General features: G+C 48.4%; 1 protein-coding gene across 1 annotated transcript in view; it reads left to right on the forward strand.

Moving 5' to 3' along the window:
* Positions 1 to 9,796, forward strand: part of CCDC3 (coiled-coil domain containing 3) — a 102,951-nt gene extending 93,155 nt beyond the window's left edge. Inside the window, exon 3 of the mRNA XM_029238369.1 lies at positions 7,897 to 9,796. Coding sequence (XP_029094202.1) covers positions 7,897 to 8,172 — 276 coding nt within the window. The 3' untranslated portion in view covers positions 8,173 to 9,796. The remainder of the gene's footprint in view (positions 1 to 7,896) is intronic.
* The last annotated feature ends 461 nt before the right edge of the window (positions 9,797 to 10,257 follow it).

A 10,257-nucleotide genomic window follows, 5' to 3' on the forward strand; every position in this document is an offset into this window, starting at 1 on the left:
CTGGAACCGTATTTCTTGTCTTTTTGATGCCAGGTGTGAGTGACACCTCACTGTGGGTTTTGTTTGCTTTTTCAGGCAAGGCTTTATTGGGGCCCCTGCTGAGGTAGCAGGCGGGAGTGAGAACAAACAACAGGTTCCCTTGCTTGCCCACGCCCTGAGAGGGGGCGAGCGTGTTCCTTATATGGGGTGAGGGCTGGGCCGAAGGGGTGGCTTAGGTGGCTTGCCCACCCCTTAGGTGGTGTCGTGTGCCGGGGGCATGCGCAGTGCCCTGCTTTTGCTCCAGGCTCCTCAAAATGGCAGTTGGGTATTTTTTGTCTAGAATTTGCCCCAACTGAGCATGCACGCAGTAATTTTTAGTCCCATACAGTTTCTTTCAATTTGTTGCTTGAGGAGAGGTATGTCCAGGTGCAAGCATTGCAGCACTGCAGTATAGGGTCCCAGGTCCCAGCCTGTCTCATTCCCTGCTAAGAGACTCTACACATTTATTAAGGGGTAAGAGGCTGAAGGTCTCTTCTTCTGAAAGACCCTAGCCTCCCCTAGAGGAGAAGGACCTGACTGTTCCAAGGACCTGTAGGGACCTGGGCCACTTTCCGCTGGAATGGGCTGAATTTCTTGAGCCATCATGAGCCTTACTTCAAACTGTTGGAGCCTAAAAGACACAAAGTTAACCAAAAGGTTAAACAAAACAAAGGCTAAAAAGGAGAAGAACAACAATTGCCATTAAAGGGCCTAGAAAGGGAAGGAACCAGGTTAACTTTGGGCTTCCTTGACTGTTGACCACCAGACAAGGAAGGCGGTATCACCCCTGCCAAAATTATGAAGCCACTCTGCCTGAGCTTATATTTCCTTAATATTAACTTTTACCTGTCCTGTTGCATTGATCCAAGTGCAGCGGGAAGTATTAGTTACCGCACAAACTCTGCCTTGCTCTGCCAGAAGGTACTCGAGGGCCAGACGATTGTCAAGAACCACATCAGCCAAGGAAACAAGAGAGGTCCCAAGTCCCATTAAGGCTTCAAATAGGAGCCAACTCACTACATCATTTTACTTACCTGTTGATGGTACCTGTCTTTGGAATAGGCATCTCAGATCTTCCGCTAGCTCACAGGTGCATTGTTCTTCTGTTGTGACCCGTGGGGTTTCTGGAAGTAAAAGCTTTAGTCTGGACAGATGTACCCAACAGATACCCCTTGCAGTTTGACAGCAGTGGGGGTGGTTTAAATTACTTTAGAGTAATAGTTGGCAATAGTTGGTCTTTGGGGGAGCTCTCTTTCCATATGTTGAGAAGAACTTGGGTCCCCGGGGTTTATTTGTGAAGGAACTGCTCCTTCCTCTGTATTTTTAGTGGGAGCTGGCAGTGCCTTGTAGGCATAATCCTGGATTGCTTTCTGAACTTGTCCTAGAATAATATATCTCAGGGTCTGGTTCACTTCCTCATCCAGTAGAATGTCACTAGTAAGAAAAGGCCTCCCGTAGGTCATTTCAAGGGGACTAAGTTTCAGACCACTCCTGGGGGCTACAGGGACCCTGAGGAGTGCAATAAGAGGCAGGTTGGTCCAGGGTGCACGAGTCTCTGGGCAGAGCTTTGCTAAGGTTTTCTTTAAAGGATGGTTCATTTTCTCTACCTTCCCTGAAGACTGGGGGTGCCAAGAGGTGTGTAGCTTGTAGTCTAGCCCTAGGGCTGTTGTGAGCCGCTGTGTGATTTTGGCTATAAAAAGAGGGCCCGTTATCGCTCTGCAGGGACTTTGGAAGTCCAAACCGAGGAATTCTTTCTTTTAAAAGGGACTTACAGACTTGCGGGGCGTTCTCAGGTCGGGTGGGGAAGGCTTTAACCCATCCTGTGAAAGTATCAACAAACACCATAAGATATTTATATCCTGATCGTGGGGGCATTTGGGTGAAATCTAACTGCCAGGCTTCCCCCGGGTATGTCCCTCGGCGTCGAATTGGCCTGAGTAACGAAGGGGGGATTGGATGGGCCTGTGGGTTATTACAGGCGTGGCAAGCGTTCCTTGTTTTATTGTTCTTTCAAGCCCCTTTCCTGAAAAAGCCTTTTGCCTCAAGTCCCATAGTGCATCCCTCCCGTAGTGGGTGGCGTCCTTGGTGAGTCTCCATTGTTGGGCTTCAGGGATTAGAAACATCCTCCTTTTGATGCCAGCCTGTGCTTCCCTTCTCAGAGCTCCATTTCTCAGCATTTTCTTATTCCTGGGGGGGAGAACTGGGGAAGGCTAGGGAGTTCAGGGGGGGCCAATCACTAGAGCCTTAACTTGTTCAAGCTCCTGCAACTGAGCTGCCTGTTTTGCAATTTGATCAGCTTTGCTGTTCCCTTGGCTCGCAAAAGATCACAAAAGATCCATCCCTCTGATGGCCCCTGCAGTGCATTACTGCTACCTGGGTAGGAAGCTACACTGCTTCTAACAGACCAGAATCAAATCTTTATGTTTTATGGGGGAACACTTCTAGTGGTTAACATTCCTCTTTCTTTCCATCTGGCAACATGAGCATGTAGCACGTGGAACCCATATTTAGAGTCAGTGAAAATATTTAATTTCTTATCCTTCCCTAATTGCAAAGCTCTCATTAATGCTCGTAAGTCTTGCACAAACCGACACTCCCCGTTAGGCTTCTGTACGGGGAGGTTCGGGGTGCTGCAAGGGGATTGGCAGGGCCTAATGAGTCCGTGTTTCAGGAATCTGCTGAGCAGCGGTTGGATTCCCCTCAGGGCCTCGGGCTTTAAAAGATATTGTGTCTTCCAGGGGTATTTTTCCCCAGGCCTTAACCTTATTTTTATTGGGGGAACACGTTTTGCCCTTCCTGGCACCGAGGTATCCCAAACTGCAGGATCTACCTGTTCTGTAATTTCTTGGGGGATGTCTTGGGGCATATTTTGATGCCCAACAGGTGGGTCATCTGGGATATTAATAGATGCATTCTCCGTTCGGATTACCTTCTTGGATTCACCCTGACCTAAGAATATACTAGCTCCTAACTTATTTAGCATCTCTCTCCCGAGGAAAGGGACAGGGCATTCTGTCATGTACAAAAAGGAGTGAATAATAATAATGGACCCAATTCCACAGGCAAGAGGGGATGGTAAATCGCCTTTCCTCCTTTGGCTGTCCACCGACTCCCATCACAGCACAGTCATGGCTGGAGAGGGGGCCAGCTGGCCAAGTCAGAGCAGAGCAGGCGGCTCCAGCGCCTACAAGAAATTCAGTTCTCCTACCTGCCACATCGAGGGTGACCCGAGGCTCCGCTGCAGTCACGAGGATGGATCTGGAGCCGGGGAGGCGCTCGGGCGTCCCACAGGAGGGCGCCCAGGACATTCCGCCTCCCAGTGCCCCCTTTCCGACAAAAGGCACACTGGTTTGGGTCCAAGGAGCTTCTTGGTGGTCTGTCCAGCCTTCTCGGCCCTCCAGGGTCCCCTGGAGGTGGTGGGTGGATCAGAGCGGCCAGGGGCTGCGTTTTCTTTATTAGCCTCTTATTGGCCTCTTCTGTTAAGTCTCGGTTGTTACAGACCTTGAAGGCCTCCTCAGGGTTGACAGCGGGGCTTGGGGCCCAGCCGCAAGCTTCTGGAACTGTCTCCAGATATCAGGAATAGCCTTGGTGATAAAATGCATACTCCCTTCTGCGGACTCAGGGTCTGTATAGGTGTCCTTCCTGAATGCCTCTGTCACCCGGCTCAGGAAGCCTGCTGGGCTCTCACCTTTTTCCTGTGTAACCTCTCAGACCTTATTGTAATTTACTGGCTTCACCATACACCTTTTCATTCTTTCTGACAGACATGTAATCTAATGTCTCATCCTAGCTTGGCCTACACAATCTTCACAGTCCCAGCATGGGTCATGTTCTGGGATTGCGTCCCACCTACCTGATAAACTTGGCCATGTGGACTGGTGGCCAGTAGGCCATCTGCGTGTTCCCTGGGCAGGCCATCTGCGTGTTCCCTGGGCTTTCTCAGTATGCGCTCCTTTTCATCTGGGGTGCAACAGTGGGCCAGAATAATCCATGATGTCCTGCCAGGTGAGAGAGAATGTCAATCCCAGCCTGATAAATTCATCCCTAAACTTGTCAGGGTTCTCTGAGAACCTGCCTTATGGGTTTCCTAAGTCTCCCATTGAGAAGGGGCTGTGCACTCTAATAATCCCTCTGTTGCCATCGCTACTTCCCAAAGGGGGGAAAGGTGGGGGCTGACTTTGAACCTGATCCCGGGAAAACTTTTTTTACGAGAGAGGGAAACCAAGCCCAGTCTTGCATCAACCTACTCTTAATAAAATCCATTTACCTAATTAAATTTAATCCAACCTTAGAAAATCCTGACCAAAGTTCCTAATGTTCCTCTTCCGCAAACCTGCAACTTTCTGTAGCCATACTTTGTCCCTTATTCTTTCCCCATTCAGAAACAGCCAGCTCTAGGACAAAGTCATCCTTTTTCCTTTCAACAAAATATATTCCCATTCCTCGTACCTTCTTTTCTTAACGCATCCTACTTTCCTTAAGCCACCATGAACTGTCTTTCACATTAGCATTCCACAAATTGGTAGCGAACATCTCAAGGTGGCACCAAACAGCTTAATTTCTCTCTCACAAGAAGACAAAAGTAGGTAAATTTAGACCTGTTTAGCAATTAATGCTCCAATAGTTTATCTTATTTGAAATGGCCTACATATACAATTAATTCCTATCTTAATTACTTTAGCTTCAAATTCACCAAAAATGGGAGAGACTGTTTTAGATGGATGTTTCCAAAACATAATTATTCCTATGTAGTTTAGCAAAAAGTTCTTATCCCAGTTACATTTACTTAAAAATTTAATCATATCAGGTTATTGTCCCTGTTGACAGATTTTTATAACAGGAACAATGTACACTTATTGACTTCCAGTAACCCTAGATACAATGAAAGTATTGTACTTTATGTTGATGACTCTAAAGATGGGTCTGTATTAATTAAACCCATAGCTTAAGCTAGACAAGTTAATTTCTGTAGAAGCAGAGATCTCATAGTTTTCCCGCTTGAATTTAAAATGGCCTTTTTTTTCCCCCCTCAGTCTGGGGGACTACAGATGAATCAGGTGGTTCCTGAGAGCCCAGGCAGAAGAGTTACATTGCAAAGGCAGAGGAGAGAGATGCAAGCCCCCTGAGCTCAGGCAGAATAGCGACATTGCAAGTGCAGAGGAGAGGGAGATGCAAGCTCCTGTCTTTTCTTTTTGTTCTTTGAAATCCCACTAAGTAACCCAAGGCTGGAGTCTCAGGCAATGCGGGCTGTGTTTGTATGTGCTCACAATGGCGGCAGTGACTTCCAGGAACAGCTGGACAGACAAAAACTACATCACAAAGATACCAATCGCAAAACTTAAAGACACAAACAAGAAGTTTTCAGGATTAAGGGGATGGGAGGGTAGGGGTAAGGACCAACAGAGAGGTAAAGGGAGGAGGGACAGAAAAGACTGAAAATGAGAAAGAGACAGATTGCCTTTTCAGCCCGCCCCCTGCGGCTGTCTATTCAGGTACCAATCTGCATGCTTCCAGAAAGGGCCAGTGAAGGAGGGAGCACCCTGTCCACTGCCCATCCGGGGTGATCAAGCCCGGAAACTAGCCAGTTGTATGTCGTCTGTGGGTTCCCGACCCACCGGTGGGACTCTCACCCACGCATGCACCAGTATATAGAAATCTGCCGCTTCAGCTCGTTCCCAATGGGACTTCTCTTGGCCGCAGGAAAATAAAGGTGGGAATATGGGGACGATCAGACTTACAGCCCACTACACGATATGACGTTTGAACCTCTGTCGCTCTCATAAATCTCCAGTCAGGGAGAGCCCGCTGGACCAAGGTCTGCAAGGTGTGATGGGAGCCTCTCCCACCTCTGCTTGTCACCCGTCACGGTGAGCCATTGCCGGCCCGAGGGAGCTGTAGCTTGCCTGACATCCATTCTCTTGGAAGGACAGAAGGAGGAGAGGACAGAGAGAGAAGTAGAGAGATTTCAGGAGAGGGAAAGGGAAAATGGTGAGGGACAAAGGGGAGGGGAGAAGCATTGCCTGAATGAGGGTACTGAGGCCCCTCGGGGGCCAGAAAGGCAGACTTACCAAACGAGGTGATGCTGAAACAAGAGGTTCAGGTGGCCGCTTGTCACCCACGGGGAAGCTGCGTTCGGTGGTCCCGGAGGTGCCCAGATCCTCTCCCCCAGAAGGGACAAGCCCCACGTTGGGCACCACAAAATATGTTACCAACTAGGGTTAATTGATCAGAGGCCAAGTTCAGTCAGGGCTTTATTGGGACCCCTGCTGCAGCAGAGCAGGGGTGGGGGGCAGTGAGAACAAACAACAGGTTCCTTTGCTTGCCTGCTCCTCACTGTGGTTTTGATTTGTATTTTCCTGATGATTGGTGATGTCTAGCACCTTCTCATATACTCATTGGCCATTTGTATATCTCCTTTGAGAAATATCTGTTGAGGTTCTTTGCCTGAGAGGGGCTGGAGGAAGCTCACGGACCACTGAAGGGTCCACAGCCAGGACTGATGTTCGTCTTTTTTTTCTTATGCTTTAAAATGAACAATCATTTAATGTATTAACATTTTCACTTATAAACATACAATTTGCATATACAGGGAAAAATAGGTTCTGTGGACACAATAGAATACTAGAGACAGGCAAGCAATCAGAAAGACAGGCATGCATAGATGCAATGCGTGGGCAAGACTCCTCCTGGGTCCCTTGGTGGATCCCACAGTTCTCTTAAAGTCACTTTTGTTCATGATGCCATTTTTGTTGGGGGCGGGAAGAGGGATGCCTCATATGGCCATGATGCTAATGTCATTCCTCAACCTTCTTATAACAGTGTTAGTTGTTTTGTGTGTGTGTGTGTATAAATAAAATACAATTATATTATTATATATAATATATAAATATACATTTGCACATATGGGAGTGTTTCTATCAGAATGACTAGATCAAAGGGTATATGCAATTTTCATTTTGACACAGATTGTTCTTTATAGAAGTTTACACTCTACCCGCAGTATATGAGAATGCCTACAAGAGAATGCCTGTTTCCCCAAATGCTGATTCTGATTTTACCAAAGGGTAAAATCGAAATTTCATTTTGGTAAAAGAAAAGCAATCCATTGTGGATCTATTTTGCATTTATCTTATTAAGTTTTTCATATAAGAGATTAAGAGATATTTGTATGTTACCTTTCCTGTAGACTATTCATATTCTCTGTGCATCTTTCTGTTTCGGGTTTTGTTCTCTTACTTCTTGGGTCACCAGAGCTCTGTCCTTCTTGCTAGAGTGACATATTTAGAATATCTTTTTTTTCTGTAAGAAACCAAGGGGGCTTAGGTAAGAAACAAAAACTCAGTTTTTCAAAAGAGACACTCACTTCCAGCCCATCCCACGATGACTAGAAATGTTTCCAGAATGAGGGTATTTGCACCTCAGCACAGGCAAAGCCCTTTCGTGGAAATACGCTGAAGGCCCTCTGTGGATCCAGTTTCGCTTCCAAGTGGGTGATCCTCAAGCTTGGGCTTTACTGTAAAATGTTCTAGAGTCAGATTAGAATTGAACAGGCGAAACTGCTGAATGAGCGCAAAAAGTGAAGAGTGACCTGCTCCAACAGGGACTCAATAGGATGCAAATCGGTAGGCACGTAAGAAGACAAAACCATGGAGTATCTTTTGGAAACAAAATAATCTAGGGTACCCAAACACAGAAAGCAAAAGAGGGGGGCTCTGCATTTGGGGTCCACAGGGTGAGAAGGGGGCATGAGGACTGTCCTTATCCCGGGTTGGGGCCATTGGTGACATCGGGGTCTGTGTTGCCGGGCTGGCAACACCAGGAAGCTTACCTGGGGAGGTTTTCTGAAACTTTCTGCGTCTCCTGGTGTTTCCTCCCCAGCTCATGTGTTCCTCGGTGCAGAAGGCCCTGTTTGAGGAGGAGGACCACGTCAAGAAGCTGCAGCAGAAGGTGGCCACCCTAGAGAAGCGGAACAAGCAGCTGCGGGACCGGGTGAAGAAGGTCAAGAGGTCCCTGCGGCAGGCGCGGAAGAATGGCCGCCACCTGGAGCTGCTGAACCAGAAGCTGAGCGAGAAGCTGGCGGCCGCGGCAGGCGCGCTCCCGCACATCAACGCGCTGGGCCGCGAGCCCGCGGGCGCCGCCTACCTGCGGGGGTAGCAGGGATGGAGCATTGGCCTCAGCTGGTACCCGCTGAGGCCTCTCACGGGGAGTGGAAAAGGACACTGGGTTTAGACGTGCACATAGCTCAAGAACTCTTGTAGATGATGGTGCATTTGGTAGCGTCTAGTTGGTTGACAGGGCAAGTCTCCTATCTCCTTGGCTGCCGGCCTCCTGCCCTTCCCTTGTCCCAGACCCAGTGCTCTGATGCTGGCAGTGCCATATGCTTGCCTGGGGCCTGTCCCTGGCTTCCAGGAGCAGCTTGGAAAAAGTGCACTTATTAGGGAAAGAACATTTTAGAATCTCTAGAGGTACAGAACTCAAGGGGTTCAGCCTCCATTGCCGAAGAAAGGGAGTGTGGTCCCAGCTCTCAGCAGCAGGACAACCACTGGTTTGAAGGAATGATAGGTCGTGGAATCTTCTGGTGTCGTTAAGACTTACGGAGCTCATCACAAGTCAGGGAGTGGAGCTAGAGGTGGCAGGTAATTAAGTAAGCAGAATTATACCTGATTTCCAACCTCAGCTATCCAGAGTTACAGAGGTTTCCCATGGGCCACTTTAATCTAAAGGGGAATTGCCTTTATGGTCCTGTCCTGTTTGATGAAAGCACATTTCTAAGTTGGAGGAGCTCGAGCAGTATCTCAGCCCCTACTAAATTCTGACTTACTGTTTGCTCAGTGATTACTTCCAACTTCTCTGAATTCGAGGGGAGCTGACCCAATATGTTGTGCATTTCTGTTGTGCAAAGACACCTCCTTACCTACTGGGGTCTGGGGACCTTGCCTCATTGCTCTGCTCCCAAAAGGGCTTGTTAAGGGCATTCCGATCTCGGCTTCTTTATGCAAATGCTTTGCACCCACCTGGACTGTCCAGACAGACCCTGGGAGTAGTGTTTGCACATCAGCCCGCTTCTCACTGCATTAGATCCTCTGTACAATCGCTTCACCTTCTTTGGGAAGAAACCTCTAGAGAGAGTATTGCAAGTAAAAGATATTCACAATACCTAACACTCGAGCCCTTCACTTAGCCATGTGTGATCGCGTCCCAGCTCTGTGACTAAGAAGTGCCCATCCCTTGGTTATCTTCTGATGGTTCTCCAAACCAACCCGTGTCCCTTCCCTGCTGTTGTAGGTAGAAGCTGCCCCTTTACCACCCCAGATTCAGGAGGGCCCGACAATGCCGTCCTCTCCATTGGAAATGGCAGTTAGGGTCAGATTTCCATCCCCTGCCTTTAGAAAAACCATGTCCTTCTTGCTCTTTGCTCTGGCAGCACGCCTGGGGCATGAGCCTTGTGACACTTGGGTCTTGATGGTAGGCGATGGCCTCAGAGAGAAGCCAACACCCTGGACTGCACAGCATGGGGACTTTTGCTTAAGGGGTCTTTACCGCTAAGCTTCTGCCAGCACTTTATCAGCTGTAATCTTCATGGTCTGGTACAATAGAAGGCGCGTCTTGTGGTTTATTCTTCCCAGGGACGTTTCATTACTGCAGTTTTGCTGCCACCCAAGGGAATGACAAGCCTAACGGTGATTTACAGCCAGCGTTTGGAGAACTGTGGAAGCTGGATCTCTTCGGATGTATTATGTTCTGCCTTTTCAATAAACGTGAGCCAGTAGTTCAGCCACAGCAGTAAAGCAATGCGTGTATCTTTTGGAGCAGGGGTCCTGCAGGATTTCCAGCTTTGGCCTGAAAAGGCCATTTAGATCCTCGGGGGGAAGCATCTGTGGGTCACACCTGAGGCATTTAGGAGATTGAGCTGAAGCCTCCTCTGCTTTCCCCGTTGGGATGAGGCTAACCGTGTCTCTCCCCAGGTTCCCATCTCTCAACACACCTGCAGACAAGCAGTGTTATCCTGACCTCACCTCACGAGGGACATGCAGCTTCATAATCAATGTCTTCAAAAGTACATTAGGATCTGTGCCAACAGGAACTCCCAGGTCCCCATTATCTGCTACGTTGTCATCTTACGGCAGCCCTCGCCACCCGCTCATTGTATTAGTAGGAATTGTTCATGCAAGAAAAACCCAAGAATTGCTCAGAACTTGACACACGTTGGCCGACCTGTCGTAGCACTATCTCTGAGCT

This window comes from Monodon monoceros, unplaced genomic scaffold (genome assembly GCF_005190385.1).
Source record: "Monodon monoceros isolate NGI ecotype Baffin Bay Population unplaced genomic scaffold, NGI_Narwhal_1 Super_Scaffold_21, whole genome shotgun sequence".
NCBI classification, from domain to species: Eukaryota; Metazoa; Chordata; class Mammalia; order Artiodactyla; family Monodontidae; genus Monodon; species Monodon monoceros.